The 19,740-nt window shown below is 52.0% G+C and overlaps 1 protein-coding gene across 8 annotated transcripts; it reads right to left on the minus strand.

Moving 5' to 3' along the window:
* Window positions 1–7,455: 7,455 nt before the first annotated feature.
* MTNAP1 (mitochondrial nucleoid associated protein 1) lies at window positions 7,456–19,508 on the minus strand. Of its 8 annotated transcripts, none has more exons than XM_061144969.1 (6): window positions 19,065–19,402; window positions 18,847–18,957; window positions 15,271–16,747; window positions 11,513–11,605; window positions 10,895–10,999; window positions 7,456–7,869 (listed from the first exon to the last, which is right to left on the minus strand). In XM_061144969.1, exons 3-6 carry the CDS (start codon window positions 16,718–16,720, stop codon window positions 7,766–7,768), a joined length of 1,752 nt encoding a protein of 583 aa, XP_061000952.1. In that variant the 5' UTR covers window positions 16,721–16,747; window positions 18,847–18,957; window positions 19,065–19,402; the 3' UTR covers window positions 7,456–7,765. The 8 variants fall into 8 exon arrangements, 7 of the variants coding, with proteins under 7 accessions (XP_061000952.1, XP_061000953.1, XP_061000954.1 ...); XM_061144970.1 differs by having other exon boundaries at window positions 7,456–9,765; XM_061144971.1 differs by lacking the exon at window positions 11,513–11,605.
* Between the last annotated feature and the right edge of the window lie 232 nt (window positions 19,509–19,740).

Raw genomic sequence — 19,740 nt, forward strand, 5'->3', positions numbered from 1 at the left:
GTGATGTGTAAGCCATGTTTTTCTTTTTTGGTTCTTGGAGTAAATGAATCAATGTCTCTATTATATAAAGTGTGCTTATCACAGGGTAATTATTCGTCTTACTGGAAGGAATGGTCTTACTTATAAACGATTGTTGGGGAGATGTAGCAGCGGGAAATGGCCGCTGAAAGGAGCTAGGAAGCGGGGGTCCTGGCCCTGCAAGGGGATGCGTGCCCACCCCAAAGGCACCAGCCGCTCGGGCCGGCCGACGGCAGGGCGGGGTGCGGGCGCCACCTGCTGGCGGACAGAGGAACGGACAGCCGCACCCGGGAGGCGCAGAACAGGCCGCTTCTGGGCAGAGGACTCGCCGCGCGTCCCTCCGCCCCTGCTCGCCAGTCCCGGGGGTCACCTCCCTTCTTCCGAAGGATGGAGCCCAGAGGGAGCGCTCTGCTGAGAGCCCACGCGGACAACTGCATGCACACCTTTCAGTGTGAGGAAGCCGGGTGGGAATGGACCTCAGGAGGAGGTCTCCCCCTCTCGGAGCCCCGCTGTCCTCCTTTGTGAAATGAGAGGACTGCGAAAGGGTGGGGGTTGAATTCTGGGGAAGCCATGGCGTTCTTCGGGGCTCAGGGGAGACCTTGCTTTGCAGAAGCCCGAGGTATAGAATAGAACTGTTTGGAAACCAGTGGGATTGACACTGTGGTGTTCCTTTTGGCCCTGAAAAGCACGAAGTTGCAGGCTTTTTTTTTTTTCTCTCTTTTTAAGTACAGTTGATGTACAATGTTGTGTTAGTTTCAGGTGTATAGCAAAGTGATTCATTCATATATATATATAGGCTTTTTTCAGATCTTTTTCCATTATAAGTTAGTAAAAAATATTGAGTACAGTTCCCCCATACTATATAGTAGGTCTCTGTTGGTTATCTATTTCACACACACACACACACACACACACACACATAAAACAGAAAAACCTGTGAAAAATGCCGTTGGTGATTTGGAAGGGCTTGTGTTGAATCTGTAGATTGCCTTGGATGCGGTGAGTTTTGCTGAGTCGCTAAGTCATGTCCACCTCTTTGCAACCCCGTGGGCTGTTGCCCGCCAGGCTTCTCTGTCCGTTGGATTTTTCAGGCAAGAGTGCTGGAGTGGGTTGCCGCTTCCTCCCCCAGGGGATCTTCCCCACCCAGGGATTGAACCTGCGTCTCCTGCATTGCGGGCGGGTTCTTTACCGCTGAGCCTTCGGGGAGATCCCTGCCTGGGGTGGCACAGTCATCCTGACACTACGGACCCCTCCGGTCTGAGTGCGCGGTGTCTCTTTCCTTCAGCTTGTGTCATCTTTGATTTCTTTCATCCGCATCTTCTAGTTTTTGGAGCACTACACGTCTTTTGCCTCTTTAGATAGGTCTGTTCCTAGGTATTTTATTCTTTTAGATGCAATGTTAAATGAGATTGTTTCCTTAATTTCTCCTTCTGATCTTTCATTGTTAAGTTGTAGGCTTTTAAGGAGGATGAGATTGGAAACACTCCCCAGTTCTCTACTTGAATGAGGTGAAAAAAGGGCTGAGTCTTCCCCCTTGGTTCCTTCAGAGCCCCCGAGGCCTTACGCGGAAGCTGAGAGGGCTTAGACTCCCTCCCCAAACTCCTGGTGGTCTGCGCCACCAGGGCTGGCTCCTCCTAGGACCCAGTTTTGGTTGGATCCACAGACGGGTTACAGCACAGGCTCCGAGAAACTACGGGTGTCCCTCTGGGTCCTGTTTATTTCATCTCTGTGCCAACTTTGAAGCAGTGCTCTTGCGGCAACTCCCCCGGAAAGGACTGTAGGTTCAGGAAGGCTTGTAGGTTTCATCGTAGAGATGAAGCTTTAACCATGGTACAGGGCTTCCCAGGTGGCGCTGGTGGTAAAGAATGTGCCTGCCAGTGCAGGAGACGAAAGAGATGCGGGTTTGAGCCCTGGGTGGGGAAGATCCCCTGGAGAAGGAAATGGCAACCCACTCCAGTATTCTTGCCTGGGAATCCCATGGACAGAGGAGCAACATCTCCATGCAGGGTCGGGGTCTTGCTGGATCTGTAGCTGCTGTCTAGGGGTCTCCTCGTTCCTTCTCCCAAGTAGCCTCTGAACACCTTCAGTTCCAGTCCCTCCTTCTGAACATCTGGCCCTGCCCCACCTCCTTCTGATGAGTGTATTCATACCCAAGCCCCACTGAGCCAATATGCGTGGGATCCGCCTTTCTTAGCTTGCAGGAGGGAGGAGAAATTTCTTGCTGTCCTCAAAAAAACGCTGTCCCGCAGAAGGCAGGCAAGTGGCCTATGTGCAAGGGGCAGGGGCAGTCTTGTTCCAGGAGGGTGGATGTGACCTTGAAGATGAGCCCGCTTGTGCACAAAGAATGCTGGCATTTTCAGGGGACTGCAACAAGGAGTGTCCCTTCCTCCATGTGAAGCCGGCCTTCAAGACCCAGGACTGTCCGTGGTACGACTGAGGTTTCTGCAAACACAGTGAGGCGCAGGAGATGTGGGGGTGTCTCCCGCAGGGGAGGGGTGCCCCTTCCTGATGCGGCCTGTGGTCTCTGCCCCTCCCTCTTGCTAAAGAAGATCCTTCTGGCTGTTTTCCCTTTGCCCAGTAGGTCCTCTGAGTAAATACCAACACGTCTGCAGGACAATGTGTACTAACTACGTAGCCAGCTTCTGCCCCGAAGGACCCAGATGCCAATTTGCACAGTGAGAGACCAACCCGACCCCACACCCCCAGCCCCCCCTGTGCTGGGCCCACTCTGGCTTCTAGAGCCTTCCGTACCTTCACTGGCCCGAGGTGGCGAGTGAAGCGTCCAGCCAGCATCCACCCGTGAGGTTCTCGGGGCGTGGCTCCCCCTGCGCCCACCTCTCCTTGGTCCTGCCGGCTGCGCTGAACTCTAACCAGTCCTGTTGGTGGATATTCAGGCCCTTCCCTGTGGGGTTCTGAGAACACGCAGTCACAATCGGGGCAGCAGGCTGGTGCAGGGGGTGTTACTGAGCTGGCGGCGGGGAAGCGGGGCTTAGAGCCAGGCTGTGGTTGCCCGTCTCTCCATGCCTCCTTCAGTCCCAAGAAGAATGATTTATTCAACCCGAGTTACCTGGAGGCGAGTGCAGGGAGGCCGGTGAGGGGGGGGGAGTGGTTGGGGGTTGGTGGTGACGCGCTCACTCCTTTCTAGCACGCGGACCCCCCAGCCCTGCACCGTTCCCACCTGCTCTCACCCTCACACCATCTGCTCCCGTCAAGGGAAAGGCGCTCATTCGGGGTCCTTCCTCCCAGACCCCCTCGCACCTCTGTCATCTCTGCTTTAGGCAGACCGTCTCAGCCCCTGAGACCTCCCCCCTCTTTGGCTGGATTAACACCCTAGTGGTTTTTTATTTAGAGATTTATTTTTATTTTTGGCTGTGTTGGATCTTTGTTGCTGTCTGTGGGTTTTCTCTAGCTGTGGCAAGTGGGGGCTCCTCTTCCTTGTGATGGGCAGGCTTCTCCTTGTGAGGGCTCCTCTCATTGCAGAGCTTGGGCTCCGGGCTGCAGGTAGTTGCAGCCCTTGAAGTCTAGGGCTTGGGCTCAGTAGTTGCAGCGCACAGGCTTAGCTGCCTCACAGCCTGTGGGAGCTGCCCAGAGCAGGGATCAAACCCATGTCCCCTGCATTGGCAGGCAGATTCTTAACCACTGGGCCAGCGGGGAAGCCCCACACACGTGTGGGTTTTAAGGAAAGAACCTGGGGCCAAGCTGAGACTTTCTGGTCCAGAGCTGTTCTGCGTCAGGGCCGCCCTGCTGGTGCCTGGTCCCGTGGGAACGGGTGCTGCTCCCCTGATAACACGCCCTGATGATGAGGGCCTCCATCCTGGGTCACCAGTCTGAGCAAACTCCGGGAGATTGTGCAGGACAGAGAGGCCTGGAGTGCTGCAGTCCGTGGGCTCACAGAGTTGGACACGACTGAGCGACTGAATGACGATTCCCAGGCAGCAAAGCACAGCCTGCGGGGCGAATCGGCCCCTTTGTCTGTTTCTGTACAGCCTGGAACCTAAGGACGACTTTTTTTAAAGTCGTCTTTTTTCTTCTTGGGAAGAAAAAAGAAGAAAAACCCAATGTAGTATTTTTTGACACATGGAAATGAAAATTCCAATGCTTATAAATAGTTCCACTGGAACGGGGCCAGGCTCGTCATTTACATTTCCTGTCTCTGACTGTGCTCACGCTTACGATGGCACGAAGGCAGAGTAGCTGCAACACAGACCAGATGGCCTGCGAAGCCAAAAATATTTACTGTTTGGGCTTCTGTAGAAAATGCTTGCTGGTCCCTGGTGGGGATGGCTGGATGCTGGTGAAGTTTGACAGAGGCCAAATGGGGAGCCTGGACGCTGGGGGAGCTACTGAACTGTTAAGTCGGGGTTCTGTATCCAGGGCTGCCCTTTGTGGCTCAGTGCTAAATAATCCGCCTGCCAGTGCGGGAGACACAGGAGGCGTGGGTTCAATCCCTGGGTCAGGAAGATCCCTTGGAGAAGGAGATAGCAACCCACTGCAGTATTCTTGCCTGGGAGATCCCATGGACGGAGGAGCCTGGCGGGGCGACAGTCCACGGGGTCCCAAAGAGTCAGACACGACTGAGCATGAGGCTTCCCTCCCAAGCGCCAGGCTGGGGTGGGGCTGGCAGGGGAGGAGGGCGACCCCTGCTGGTCCCCGGTGGGACGGCTGATGGCAGGGCGGACGTGATCGTCTGCACTGGGGAATTCACGAGCCCATTTCTAACTTCCATCCAAAGGGATGCTTTCGGCAACTAAGCTGTAAAACGAGGCCGTTCACAGTCTGGCTTCAGCCTGAACGCCTGGCCAGGCCCTCTGCCCTCCGCCTTGTCTGTGCACGGGGGTGTCCGCAGTGTTTGCTCCTGGCTTCACTTTATCTGCAGCTTGTCAAGCTGCCCCTGGGCCCCGCACTTCCTCCTGCCTGGGAACCTGACAAGAGTGTCTGCCCCCTCATCCTCAGATGAGGCCCCACGAGCCGGGGGTTGCCCACTGCCTGGGGCTCAGGCGCTGGAGAGGGGCCTGTGCTACAGGGTGAGTGATGACGGAGCTGGGCCACTGCCGGGCTGAGGACCAGGGGAGGGGTGATTAGCAGCAGGTTAAGAAGCCAGACTCAGGTTTTGGTGAATTAAAGAGAATGGGGCAATTTGGCTGGTAATCCAAATGTTTCCGTTGTAAGGTCTCAACCTTTATTTGCTTCCCCTGCCAGACAGTTTCTTTCTTTAAAAGGCTAACAAGTTAAACATCCTTCAGGCCCTGTTTTGCTGCCTAATGATCCCTTGAGTTATTTATATATAATGGTCTTAAGATGTGGGGGGTGGGGTGGGGAAGGGGGCAGCTTGGTAAGGAAAGGAGTGTCACACATCTTGCATTTTTTAAAGGATTCATTTTTGGCTGTGCTGGGTCTACGGTTGCGGCTCCTCTCTAGTTGCAGAGCTCGGACTTCTCCTCGCGGGGGCTCCTCTGGGCGTGGAGCACGGGTTCTAGGCCCCGGGGGCTCAGGAGTTTCACACACAGGCCTAGTTGCCCCGCGGCCTGTGAGTCTTCCTGGATCCGGGGTCGAACCCGTGTCCCCTGCATTGGCAGGTGGATTCTCAACCCCTGGACCACCAGGGAAGCCCACACTTTGCCTTTCTTGGTTGCTCTCTGGCTCATCAGGAAGAAAACCATCATGTTTTACACCTTCACGAGACAGACTCTAAATCATTCTCTGCGTTCTGTTCTGCAAGACCACAGTAGTGCCGGCATGAGAGGTGAGGGAGGCACGGGGCTGGCCCTCCTCACATGATGGCTGTCCTCTTTACGCGTCCAGCCCTGTTCTCTGGCTTAGCGATGCTGGGCGTGGATCTCGAGGCCTTTCTCAGGCCAGACAAGGAACTTCATTTAAGAGTAGAAGCCAGGTTCTTCAGCAAGCCAACTAAGGATCTCCTATGGAGCCCTAGACAATTCGGCATTTTTTTCTCTTGGGATGTGAATTTACAAAAAGTCACATGATTAACTTTCTCTTTTAGTGTTGAAAAATGAGCTGTGACGCCAGTAAGTCAGTCAACTGGTAGGAGTCATTAAAAAAAAGACCCCACGTTGGTCTGGGGAACTGGAGGACCTTGTGTGGTGAAGACTCCGGAAGGCCGTGCTGGGCCCCGTCCTCAGCGAGCCCGCTGCCCTGTAACCAGCACAGATGAAGCTGAGGCAGCCTGCTTCCCGCTTCCTCTCCTGTAAGTGAATGAGCGGCTGGAAGCCCAGCAGGAGCGGGGGCTCACCGACGGCGGTAGGAGCGGGTTACTCAGAGAGCAGGGGAGCGCAGCGCCTACACAGCCAGCTTGAAGGTACAGCTCACACCTGCGCGCACCCCGCTCGGCTCCCCCGGCCACACACACACACACACACACACACGCCACTCCGGCTGCACTTCTGGGGCACGCGGCCTGACCCACTGCTGTAAACTGGCGATTAAATCAAGTTCTTTTGCACGACAGCTGCTTCCCCGGACAGCTTCCTTAAATTCAGGATTCGATTCTGTGCTTATCTTACGTGAGGGATCATGGGGTAGGGAGTGGAGGCAGATGGTACCAATGAGGCTTGCCCCAGGAGGTGAGGAAGTGACGTGGGGCAGCGAGCACTGTGTGATCTATGTCATTGTCTAAGTCAGCCCCCAGGGCAGCCTAACCCACGGGGCGAGGCCTGGGGAGGCCAGGCTGGGCCCACTGGAGGAACAGAGGAGGGACGGTGTGGAAGGACCAGGCCCCCTGGTCTTGCAGACACAGGCAACTGCCTCGTCCCGCTTGGTGAGAGGGGAGAGGGCGAGGGGCAAGGCCGTCCAAGAGGACGCTGGCCCAGGAGACAGCTCCTCCCTGGGCTGGTATGTGACACATGGAACACAGCCAGATCACTAACCTCAGCCTGCAGCCTCTTTCTGGGGGAGTGTGACGGCCAATTCGGCCTCACTGGGTGGGCGTGGACGGCCGGCAAGGGGCTTGGCTGACGGAAGCAAGTGCCTGGGTGGTAGCTGCAGTTTGGCTGGAAGGTTGTGGGCCTCTTGCTGGATCCCAGTTTAGGACTGGACGCAGGACGAGGCCACAGGAGGTGTCAGCACACGTGGTGTTCTTTCATTCCTACTATGCTGAGACTTCTCAGCTCACCAAATCTCTGCAGAGTAGGTATACCTGTCCCCGTTTTACGGCCTGGAACAAGGAGGCTCCAGTTAGATCGCTTGTCCAAGGACAGAGGTGCTACCCATCTCACAGGTGAGTGTCCAGCAGAGGCACGCGACCAGAACAGAGGAATATTTTGTTATGGAGAGTGGCAGTAGTAACATGTAGGAGCAACACTGTGTCGGGGGAGAAGCAGGTATTAAAAGTAACTTAGGGTTACCAGGTAAACCAGGAAAGGAAGGCATGATAAAAATAATGACAGCAGATAGGGCTTCCCAGAATATAAAACACTCCACTTAGGATACAACAAACTGATTTTATTTGCAATAGCTGAGAATTTTTATATATATAGAAAAACATACTCTCTGCAGTAAAGGCAGGATTAATCTCAAGTGGGCAGCAGGGATACCCCCCGTTTCCCCGGCCACACGAGTTACAGCAGGGCGGTCAGGTGCTGTGGAACACGGGCGGGGGACGGGACCTGCCCTGGAGTCCAGGACGGGGGAGCCTGGGTGTCCCGTGACCTCAGCTGCAGCGGGGAGGGGAGGCGGACTCTCAGGCTGTGTTTCCTGGGGGAATTCATGCAGCTGCTCTGGAAGCAGAAATCTAAGTGCTGCTGCTCACCTCGGGAAGCTCCCACCAACGCGCTGGTTTCTTCACGGTAGTGACAAAAATGATCTCGACAGGTACCAAGTCCAGAAAAGCTCCTCCTGAAACGTGTCCCAGCCCCAAACGCTTTAGCGCGGACCCCCAGTGGTCTTCATCCCTCCGACGCAGGAGCCCAGGGCGGGGGTCAGCAGGCTTTCCATGGAGGACCAGAGCGGAACCACGTTCCGCTCTGCAGGCTCTGCGGCCTCTGCTGTGATGGCTCAGCTCTGCCGCACCTGACCAACAACCCAGGCTGTGTCCCTGAGACCTCACGTACGAACAGGCCCAGAACAGGCCCACGCTCTGGCTCATGCCTGTGGGCTCTCGTGGTCTGCTGACCCTGCTGGGGCAGGAGAGGACCCTCGCAGAGGTCATTCCCACCCACCTCTGCACCGAGCGGCTCTGACCCAGAGTGAGGCAGAGCGCGGCTGCCGGAGGGCCTCCTCCCCGCGCGTCTCTTCTGGAGCATTTACAAAGAAAGGCCACAGAGCCCTTCCCAAAGCGGCGTCCAGTGACATTCTCAGTCACACTAAACTAAACTACCTGCCTCTATTTTACTTCTACCTCTACCATACTCTTCCTCAACTGTGAATTCTTCCTCGTGGAGAATTCCAGTACACCTTCTCCCTAACCAGGAAAATTTGATGCAGAATTAAATTACTCCCACTGGGGACAATTAGAGAGGGCGGGGAGGCAGGGGACTGAAGAACAGAAAAGGGAGATAAAGCCAGCATCGAGTTCTGGGAAGAGGGGGGAAGGGAGGCGCAAATGCGTGAGAGCTGGCTTTACGACAGCACGCCTGCTTTCTTGTAGTTCTGGAGGAGTGGGGGCAAGAGGGGCTGAACGCGTGTTCTGGCCTGAGGATCAGAAGCAAAGCAAATATACAGACTCACTGGTCCATCAATAGCAGCACATCTGTATCTGAGACATAATCAACCCTTGATACTGGAAAAGGATTGGAAAACCTTATCCATTTGTGTGATCTACATTAGATTTCCACGAAGCCTTTATCAGTATATCCAAGTTATTGTCTGGGGTCCAAAGCAGAAGTCATAGAACGGGAACGACACCAAGTATTTTGACCAGGGAAGCAACCCCGAAGCCCACCCTCCTTGCACAGCCCTAATGCAGTGGGAGGAATGTGCGAACATTTCATTCAGCTTCCTGGGGGGTGTAAGGGTGGGATTCTGAAACACTTCCAGGAAGAGATGAGAAGCAGAAACCATTTGCCCACTGCTACACTCACTGCAGATGCGGAAAAGGTGATTTAACATTCTGTGGAGTGTGCTATTTTAATCAGCTTAAAAAAAAAAACCACCTACCAAGGATTTTTCAGAGGTTCACCTGCAACTCTGAACCCACTCTCTGCTGGTTCCTCACAGCTGCCGAGAGCTGGTCAAGGACCCAGAGGAGCCCACCCACCCCCAAGGGGGAAGGGTCTGATGTGAGCTGACTCATAGCCACTTCAGATGCTCTTCTGAACCAGTATCCAGCAGGGATGAACAGGACGATGCCAAGATACAGACAACAGTTTTGGGGAGAAATGATTTAGAATTGAGATTATTTTTACCAGGAATTAGGAAACAGCTATTTAAAATGTTTAATGATGAGCTCCTGTCATCTCCCTGTCTCCTTGAATAACATCCGCCTTTATGATTAAACAACCTTAAGTTTTTCTCCAAAACTTTCAGTCACTTTTGAGAACAAGCCAAAAGAAATATCCAGAGAGAACCAGAGCTGTCCACATTAAAAAAACAACAACCTGGCTTCCTCCAGAACGGTTAGATTCCAGTAATTTTATTCTTTCCGCTCCCTCTCCCTGCCCCCAGGACAGTTTTCCGCTCTTCAAACGCGCTCTGCAGTGTCCCCACCGTCCTCGACTCGGAGCACCAGCTTCCCCATGTGGCGTCTAGGTCAGCGCTGCTTAGGCCAGCGCTGCTTAGGCCAGCGCTGCAGCTCTTGGGATAAACAGAGACAAACGTAAGGGTCTACGAGGCTGTTCCCTGACGGCTTCTACCTCTTGCCCCTCAAGATCATCCCCTTGTGTTTGTTTTATAAATTTAGAAATAAAGTCTTAGGTACAGGGGTAAGTTTCTGCCTCACTTTCCTTGCTCTCAATTTAAAGATGTGAAACAGAAACTCCAGCATCATCTGAACAGTCTCTTTTTCAGGGGAGGCTTTTTCCCTGTGAAAGAAACAACCTGGGATTTTAGGCACTGTGATCAGAAAGGAATTCCTTTCTGTGAGACGAGGGTGGGCAGCCGTGGCTGGCCAGTCGGGACGTGAGTGCCCGCTGCAGACGCGATCCGCGTCGTGACCCGCGCCCTGCGTCTTGGCACTGCATCAGTCGCCAAGCCCAGCTAGAGTCAGACCCGACATTCTGGAAGCTTGTGAGTTCTACTGGCCTCTAGTGTTAATAACAACCTTACAGTTTTGCGCTGAAAGTTTTCATCTGAAAGCATTTGGATTTTGTCTGTTGTGGAAGAATACTGGGACTTTTTTGATTTCTTTAATACAATAATACTTTTTAAAAATGAGCACACGTTATCTGGAATTGAAAGAGCAGTGAAATCTAGGCATTTTCCTTCTGGTAAGATTTGGAGCAAGTTGAAATGCATAACTAGAAAAAGGTGATTGTTCTTTTTAACGTTAAAAGTAGATTAAATAAAACAGCTCTCAGCCTTAGACACACTGGTAAGTGACAGTTTGCTTCTCATCTCTTAGGGTATAAAGCTATTTGGTTTCCATCCTAAAAAGAAGTTCTTAGGAATCAGAAAGTCATCAAAGAGAAGAGCCCTGATCCTCCAATAGGCAAACAGCTTTAAGCAGAAAACACAAATGCACCCAATCTCCAGCGACCATCTTCAATGGAGCATGAGAGCGGGTATGTAAACTCTAGTCAAATCTTATCAAGGACATTAGAACCAAAACCTCCAATAAAAAAAAAAAACCCCAGAGCCTTGGGCAACAGCTTGTTCATTAGGGCGTGTCAGACAATGCAAAACTGAAAAAAGCAATTCAGAAAATCCCGCAGAGGTGCATGTCATGGGCTGTGCCCTACTACTGAGGATACAGAGTGAGGCTTACTCAGATGCTTGAAGCTCCAGCTGCAGCCGAGGACGAAGCAGCCGGCGAAGAGCAAGGTGAGGCCACCAACTCCGCTCCTCACCGTGGTGCGGCACCGGATCCAGCCTATTGGCAGAGAAGCAGGGCTCACGTGAGAAGGCAGGCACCGGGCCCTTGTCCACAAGGGGCTCAAGTCACCCGGTCAGCTCAGGCAAAGGAATCGCTACGCGAGGAATTTACATACTACTGTACTATATAGATGTGTTTTAAACAAATGAAAAGGCAAAACCCAGAAGACCTTAATTTTAATCAATTTTAATTAGTCACTCTTGTTTTGGGGAATCTGGTTAAGTTTCACGGGGAGGAGATGAATACAAGTGGTCTTGCAGCTGAGCCTTCCTGGCTTGGGGACCGTGAGTGTCCCCAAGAGGTGGGCAGGTACTGAAAAAAGTGAAACCTGTTTGATAAAGCAGTGCTTTAATCGCGTCAGACTCCAGGATGAAGAAAGGCAAGGAGGAAGATGGGAAGCTCGCAAGGCTGTCCTTTTCTCGTTCTTGAGCCGGGCTGTGACAGCCACGGCTGAAGGAGAGAAAGTCTGGAACCACCGAGAGAGCCCTGCAGGCGCGACTCGGGCCTCACCTGAGTGGACAGCTCCCAGGAGCCTCCTGAGAGAGGAGCCGGCCGGGGCGTCCAAGCTCCTTACTGCCGTCGAGCTTCTTTCCAACCAAGGAACTAGGGTTCCAAACAGAAGTCACTGTGAAGCTCATCTAAATCCGTCCTCTTCCCCAGCGCTCAGTGCCCGAGGTCCCCAGGGCAAGGCTGTGGGAGAAGTACATGCTCAGTAGTGGCTGAGAGTCTGCCCTGGGCTGCCAACACGTGCGCATCGGAGGCCAGACCACCTGGTCGGCGTCAAGAAAAGGTTCTTCGGCAGACTAAGGGGCCCGAGGGATCGGGACCTGGATCATCTCTCATCTGATGAGTACAGCACCCAGATGATCTCGTCTGCTAGACACCTTCTCAGCCAAGAGCACGGCCTGCTACTGTCATGGTGATTACTCGTTACTACGGCCGACAGCTAACAGGTCGACTGTATCAGCCCATCACCACCGCTGACCAGCACACGCTTCTTATTTATGTTCGATACGAGAATAACTAAAGCAGAACCAGGAAGGCGGGTTTCTGCTATGTACTTACATTTCCCCTGCTCTTGCGGCTTTCCACATTTAATGACAGGCAGGGAATCTCTACTATTGCTGGTTCTCTGGTCTTGGTTTGGTTCATTAGGATAAAGTGTAAATTAAAACAAATATTTACAACTGGTTTGGCAGGTGTGGTGAAGTTGCTGCAGATGTAAAAATACTATGCAAATGATCATCCATTTATTAAAAATGGCAAGAACCATGCTGGCTTCCCGTTAACCACACAAAAGCTACTTCTCTTGCAAGGTGAAGATTCCTTTAGAAAACAAAGCATGACAAGACTCATCCAGCTCAGAAAAGTGACACAGCTCCAGGAAACCTGCGATGGCCCCACCTCCCCCTGGAGTATCAGGACCCCAGCCGGCGAAGCCCGCTCGCTTCATTCCGGGTCCAGGCACATAACGCGGATGACATCACTTCAGGCCTGCAGCTGAGATATGTAAGCAGCCCGCGGCTGGGAGCACCCAGGCCCAAGCCCACAAAGGTGCTGTTGGAGCTTTTTTCCATGACTCCCTGCCTACCACCCCGATGCTCTGGGTTCTGACCTCCATCCCTGAGGAATGGTCATGAGCCTTGGGCGGCGTGAGCCTTACGCACGGCCGACCCCTGCCTCCTATCCCTCAGACACAGCTCTGCACCTGCCAGCACCGATGTCCGCTCTTTCAAATCCAGGGATGAGGCTCCTGTTGATACAGACGCCAAAAACCCGCAACCGCCGTCTATGACTTAACTGTTCTGATCACCCCTCTGGCCTGGCTATAATCCCAGAGGCATGGTTCGACTCACCTCTCATGTCTCAGGCTGTTGGTTACTCACATGCGCTTTCCTTAAACACCCCCTTTTATGGGCTCCTCCAGTCAACAAGGGAACCCAGCCCTGGCCCGTCAGGCTTCTGCTCCAGTTCTGATCCCCACTGCTCCCCGCCCGTTCCCCACAGACGCCCCTCCTCAAACCCTCACGTGGACACCCTACTGATGGCAGTCACATCTGCAGGTTAGAGAACAACCTTTATTTAACTGTTTCTTGGCCTTTGAAAACCCAGGACCCTACAAGGTCTTCCTATTTGACCTTCTGGTCTCCCCATCAGCCAAGTTTTGCTTTTTGTAGTTATACAAACTGTGTTTTGGCTTTTTTCCCTTAAACTACCTTCTCCCTGCCAGTGTGGGAACAGTCCACTGCTGGGTGCCAGGGGCCTGCATTAGCACCAGCATCCAGAAGCTGTTCTCAGACATGGCTCATCTTCAGAGACACAGAGAAAATGCTTGAAAATAAGTTTTGAGGCTTTACTTCAGAATCAGTCTCTGGGCATGACGGCTAGGAATTATATATGTAAAAACCATGTGGAACCTGCCCAGATTTGGGAACTGAGATCTCTCAAACTTCCTGCCCTGAAGCCAAAGCACCGGAATTCTGCCAAAGGCCCAGCCGGCGCCCCCAGCCCAGCGCTCTCAAGGTGGCTGGTGGCCTGCTGAGGGCTCTCAGACCCTGGACCTTGTTGAGTCTCCTGAGATTGAAATCTTGAACTTTTGAAATCCACTTACTCTCAGGCCAGAAAACAACTCCTCTTGGTAGTTACATCCATGAGCATCTATCTCCCCGAAGTTCCAAAGACGGCTCCTCATGCCGGCGAATCCCACAGGCTCATCTCCCTCACTCCTGATTTACCGAAGCCCAGCTTGGGGGCACCCTCGGACCTCCACACCTAGGTCTCCAAACACAGCCGCTGTTCTTCCGCCACGAGAGCATCTCACTCTACCCTGCTTCATCAAGATGAAGGCCCTGGGTGCCTTTCGGTCGGGGCAATCACCTCACCTCAGTCTGCTTGGGTACCTGACATGTGAGGGCTAGCTGTGCACTGGCGCCTCCCCCTGGAGGAAAAGGTAAGTGACCACAGCCTGGAGCCCAGAGTCTAGCAGGAGAAATGCTTCCTGGAAATGCCTGGCAGAGACCCACCAAGTGACCATTGAGACTAACTGAACCCTGGGCAAGTTACTCACCCTCTGTGGAACTCAGTTTCCTCGTCTGTAAAAGGGGATGACAGCCATCTCCCAGGACTGGCGTAAGATCACTTTAGGTAACCGAGACAAACGCACAGGTACCCCAGCACAGTCACCCCAGTAACTTGTTACCCCCCTGGCCCTGCCTTTAAGTACCAAAGGGACGAGCCACTTCCGAGAGAGGAGGAGGAAGGCTCATCCAAGGTCTCGCCTGACCCACAGTCTGTATGGCCCAAACTCTTCTGCAATGACTGCCTGCAAGTGCAACTTCAACCTGCGGCTATCAGGGACAGCCACTGCTGGGTGAGGTTATGAAGCTTTCTGAGGAGCCACGCCCCCTTTTTAATCCTTGTAGAGTCCATGGCCTTGAAGTCCTTGAGCAAATGATGAATTAAATCTTGACTTTAACTGAGGGGTCACCAGGGTCTCCTCTGGGGTCTCCTGTTCATTCGCTGGCAGCATTGAAGTCTGAACATTAATGGTGAAGCCAACTTCAACGGCCTTTTGGTTTATAACAGAATCAGAGGCCGTGAGATGGCCACACATTCCCCCATACAGAAACCCAACCTAAGCACACACTGCAGGCTGTGAACAATAAAAGAGAACAAAATCCTTCTCGGCCACAACTCTGGAAGTGCATGGACTGCTGCCTGCTTCTGGCTAAATCCCTCCCCTGACCTCACCGGCTCATCCTCAACCCCCCACTGCCTTGACTGCCCTGCCTCCCACTTCAGCTTTAACCCCAGCCTGCCCCCACATCCAAACGCCCCATCTGCTGCTAGAGCCGCTAGGTACTGTGTCTGACCACATGCCCAGAACCTATTTTCTGCCCAACCTGGTCCTGACTGAAATCTAAGCACAGTAGACCCTGAAGTCTTTATGCTTCTCCTGAGTCTGTCAGCATGAAAACCCACCCAATTTCTAGAATAGGCTGTGCCTCTTCCAAGTGTAGATGGTCAGGTGTTCCCAGTATCACCGGCCAGCCTGTTGTCCTGCCTTCAACTCTTGGTGGAGGGGAGGGGAAAATGAAGAACCACCCTGAAAACTGACCCCCGGGAGCAGGAAGTCATGTTCTGAGAACAGTGACAAGTGCAGCGCCCTGGAATGCGTAGGTACGAGAAAGAGGATGTTGGCCTTCTGAACCTCATTAACTCAGAAGGCACAGAGCCGCCTGGACAAGCTTAAACCTGAGCATGCTTACCTTGGGAGAGTCTCTCGCCCTGGGGACTGATGACAAGCAGGGGCTTCTGGGCCAGGCTGCTCCAACGCTGGGGCCTCTCTGGTAGCACCCCAAGGCCGAGATAACCAGAATAGAGCTCTGGAAACCACTCCAGCCCCAGGGCGCTCGACAGGCTCTGACCGGGCAAGGGGCTTCTGGAAGCATGGTGCTGGGCTGAACGTGCGGACTGCAGCCCCCGGGGGCGCGATGCTGGGGGCTGAGAGCCCAACTTAGTTGTCAGAGAAGCCCACTCCTCACCCTCCATCAACGCCTTCACAGCAGGGACTCGATTCTGGCTGTCGGCTTCCGCTTTCTCTTCCTGGAGAAATTTTATAGCCAGAGAGGTGGGACTCTGGTTACATGACTGTGCTAGAGGGAGATGCTCTGGGCAAGTTGTGCCCGTTAGTGGGAGCAAGTGTAAACTGGGACCTCTGTCTCGAGGTTTCTTCTCCGTGACTGAATCATGGCTCAGGGAAGCCCAATCCTGCCTTCCTGTCATAGATATACTTTTCTCCACACCTCCTTGGCTCCCATATGTCTCTGCTCCAAGGTGGAGTGTTTTTCCCTGGTTCTCCCTGCCCTGGCTTTCACCTAAGGGATTAAGTTTAAAAGTAGCAATCTGTGATTCTGCGTTCTTTGCCAGAGTCCTGAACTCTCTGTCAGTAGAGGCTCCTAAGAGGTGATCCTCAGCCTTGGAATCTCTTTCTCTGCCTGACGATGACTTGTTTCCTCTTTGAACCTTGTGACTGCAATTCATGGGAGAACTATGACCATCACCAAGAGGTGTATCAAATAATTTTACGAGAAGGTTCTGTCTTGAGGCATCCACTCTGTCCAGTCTTAAATCAGCTGAAGTGGCTTGTACATCATTAAGTAAGGTTAAAGAATATTTCCTGTCATGATTTGACCGAGAAGGTGCCACTGGGACAGGAGGTAAAGGTGCTTCAACCTCTGAAGGGTTATCTCCACTTTCTCCTGACTGAGGCAAAGCTTTGGCAAGTTCTTTTGTAGAACTGGTGTTTTCTGACGCAGAAAACTGAGCTGTAGTTTCTCCCTGGAAAGGAACCTTTGGTTTAGTAGCCTTTAACATTTTGAGGGAGGGCTTAACTTGACTCTTGACGTCTTCATCAGCCTTGTTATGACTTGCTTTTTCCAAACCAACAGCTAGTGCTGAAGAGGACTTGACTGTCCGTTCTGAATTGTTCCCTTTCAGTTCCGGATTTCTTTTCTTACTGTTTGTCCCTAACTCTTTCTCTTTTGCTTTAATTGGGTCTCTGATTGGCGCTTCGATTTTTTTACCACGTGGGCGTGTAGCCGGCTCGCACGGACGAATTTCTTGATCAGCAGGCATAGTTGCTCCTAGCATCTTACAGTGCGGCAAGTGGGATTTCAATCGTTTAAATGGCTTCTTACAGTAAGGACACAGTTCCATCCTGGATGGAACAGCACTCTCCTATTCCTGAAAAAGACAAACACAAGGAGATAGGAAGCATACAGTCTGTAAATACTCATGTCTTAGTTAGGTGTCATACCTTTTAAATTCATTTGAAATAAGCCAGGCTGAAGGACATCTTAAAACATTTATTTTGATTCATTCTTTTTCTTCTATAGGTACAACAAAACAGACAGAGTTGGATTTTAAGGTCAATGTTCCTGACTCCATTTCTGCTTGGTATTTCAAATTTTTTAACATCTTCTAGGAATCAATCATTACAAAAAATGACCAAAGAGGTTTTTCTACATCCCTAACTAGGAGGCGAGCCAGGCAAAAGGACTTAAATCTAGTGAATTAATAGTTAGTGGAAGGAAAAGGTGTCTAAAATGTCAGCCAGAATGAAATATTTGCTATTTAACTTTGTAGCAAGGCAATTGGATAACACATGAGTGTAAAGAAATTGTTATAAAACACACCATTCAAGGGAAGAAAGTTAAAGAATAAAAGACTATAGCTGTATGTATAGAAAATCCATTGGGGTCCAAGAAAGTATTAGAACTTTAGGTAACTTCCATTACCTAAGCACGAAAAATGAGAATGCTCCTAATGTTTAACACATCAGTAACATGCATGCATACACACAGACACAAAGAAGTACAGCTAACGTACGTAATACATAAATGGAGGGAACATGGTCCTGAATTTTTTACTCAGTTTGTATGACAATGGATTAATGGGAAATTTGTTTAGTTTGACACTTTTGTGAAATTTATGCCACATAAAACATTAAAAAACAAAAACAAAAACAAAAGCCCCTAAACCGGGACTTCCTTGGTGGTCCAATGGTTACAACGCTGCACTTCTACTGCAGGGGGCACTGGCTTGATCCCTAGTTAGGGAACTAAGATCCCACATGCTGTGTGTTGCTGGCAAAGAAATGAATAATACTTAAACCACATACCTTTGGTGCCTCTGTTATACTCTCCAGTCAGGAAAAGGCAGTATTTCATTCCAAAGCTCAGATGAAAGTTAGTTGTTTACATTTCTTATTCAATTAAGCTCCAGAAGATAGGGAAAAGACAGCCCCTGTGCAGAGCTGTATTCTCAGAACTGACCACTGGGCCTGGCCCTGGCCAACCCATTTATCATAGCAACCAACCCACCTTGTCCTACATGAAGTCAGGCAAAATAAAACTGTCTTCTGCCAGTAGACTTTATAGGAATTATTCTTACTTTGCAAGTATCCCTTAGACAATATAATAAATGTTGTGGACCGTCTGGGCTTCCCAGGAGGCTCAGTGGTAAAGAACCTGCCTGCCAATGCAGGAGCCGCAAGTTCAATCCCTGGGGAGACCCTCTGGAGAAGGAAATGGCAACTAACTCCAGGATTCTTGTTGGGATAATCCCACGGACAAAGGAGCCTGGCGGGACACAGTCCGTGGGATCGCAAAGAGTCAAACAGGACTAAGCACACATATATATGGACCATTTATTTACAAAAAGACACACAACGGAACTCGGTCCACAGGCCTTGGACCAACGATTTTAGAAGGGGATTGAGGCCTCTGTTAGAGGTGTCTGCCTCCATGCTCTCCATCCTCACTTAATCCTCTTGAGATCTTCCCTGTACCCTCCAGCTGTAACATCTCAACATGGGTGCCTTAATGTTACTGAGTCCAAGCTCGTCTGGTTCCTCGCACCACAGGCCAATAAATCCAGACGAGCTGTTGGTACAAGGACTAGTGACGTTGTCTGGAAAGCCAGCAGACTGAGCAGATGGTGGATTTGTGTACCAAAGAACCATGCTGCCTGAATTACAATTCAGGCCTCTTTAATCCTAAAAGGGGAGGGAGGAAAGCCAAACACTTCCTGGTTCCCATCACCCTGCCGAGGGGTTGTGTTCATTTCCTGCCTGCAGTCATTCACAGGTGAGCCTGGTCAGGCTGTTTCCTTGGAGCTAAACAGAGTTATTTTAGCTTCATGCCCAAATCCCCTTCCTGGGAGGCAGGAATCCCAGAGATGGACCATTAGGTATAATTTGAGATTATAAATAACATCCCTTTAGGGATTAATTTGCGCTAGAATACAAAGGTCCTTTTCTACTACATTAACTATTTTCTTACCTGAGTTTTTGTAGAAGGATGCTAATTTTGCGCTTGCTTCTCCTGTACCCGCATGCTCCACGACCGCCGTTACCCAGGTGGGCAGGGTGAATTCGAAGTTAAGGTCAGCCTCTGAAAGACACAATTAGGGCAGTCACTCGAATGAATGAAATGAATGAGAGGAACAAACTACTGGGGCAAATCCAAAATAACGGGTGACACCAGTAGGGCACTTCTACCTGGCGGTCCCGGAGAGCAGACGTGTGACCAGCCTCCTGGGTACCGGGCTGACCTCAGAGTCCTCCCTCCCGCGCCTTCCAGTGGGCTTTTCGGCCCCCGTCTCCCTTGCTTTTCCAGGAGAGCAGTCGGGCGACTTCCAGGGAGTGGGTGGGACCTCCGAGCAGCTCCGGGGGCCCGGCCGGCCGCCCCGCGGCCTCCCCCAGCCCCGGGCGCTGGAGCCGCCGGGGCGCCGAGCCTTTGGCTTCAGAAAGCCCTCCCCTCACTCTCCTCTCGCCTCCACATCCGCGCCCAGGCCCACAGCAGAGGCCACAGACAGCACCGCTGCCTGTGGAAACTCCGCCCGGGCAGCGTCTCACCTCGCGAGACACAAAAATCCCAGGAAGTCCCGCAACGAGCTCTCTCAGCGCAGCCCACGCGACGCGGCCCAACTCCCCGGACTAGGCCTTGGGACAAGCCGTCTACACCACTGCCTGATGCTTCTCCGCCTTTTTTTTTTAAACTGTGACTTCACAGGGATTTAAATAAAAGACTTGTATCATATGATTATAATACGGTTTAATTTCATTTAAGCCTGGCTGGACTATTACGCCGGCCCGTCTCGGCTGCAAAACAGGCAAAATCCCGGGCCACCTCTAACGGGGTCCTCTTTCCCAGAGGCTCCTGGTCGCTCCTCCC

This window comes from Dama dama, chromosome 5 (genome assembly GCF_033118175.1).
Source record: "Dama dama isolate Ldn47 chromosome 5, ASM3311817v1, whole genome shotgun sequence".
Lineage (NCBI taxonomy): Eukaryota > Metazoa > Chordata > Mammalia > Artiodactyla > Cervidae > Dama > Dama dama.

What these genes read in the sequence shown, in the direction of transcription:
- MTNAP1 (XM_061144968.1), bottom strand. Translation starts at nt 16,720, where the DNA reads ATGGAACTGTGTCCTTACTGTAAGAAGCCATTTAAACGATTGAAATCC. An exon ending in GGGCGAGAGACTCTCCCAAG is followed by an intron (nt 11,606 to 15,270) that starts GTAAGCATGCTC and finishes TTGGAACCCTAG; the next exon opens with TTCCTTGGTTGGAAAGAAGC.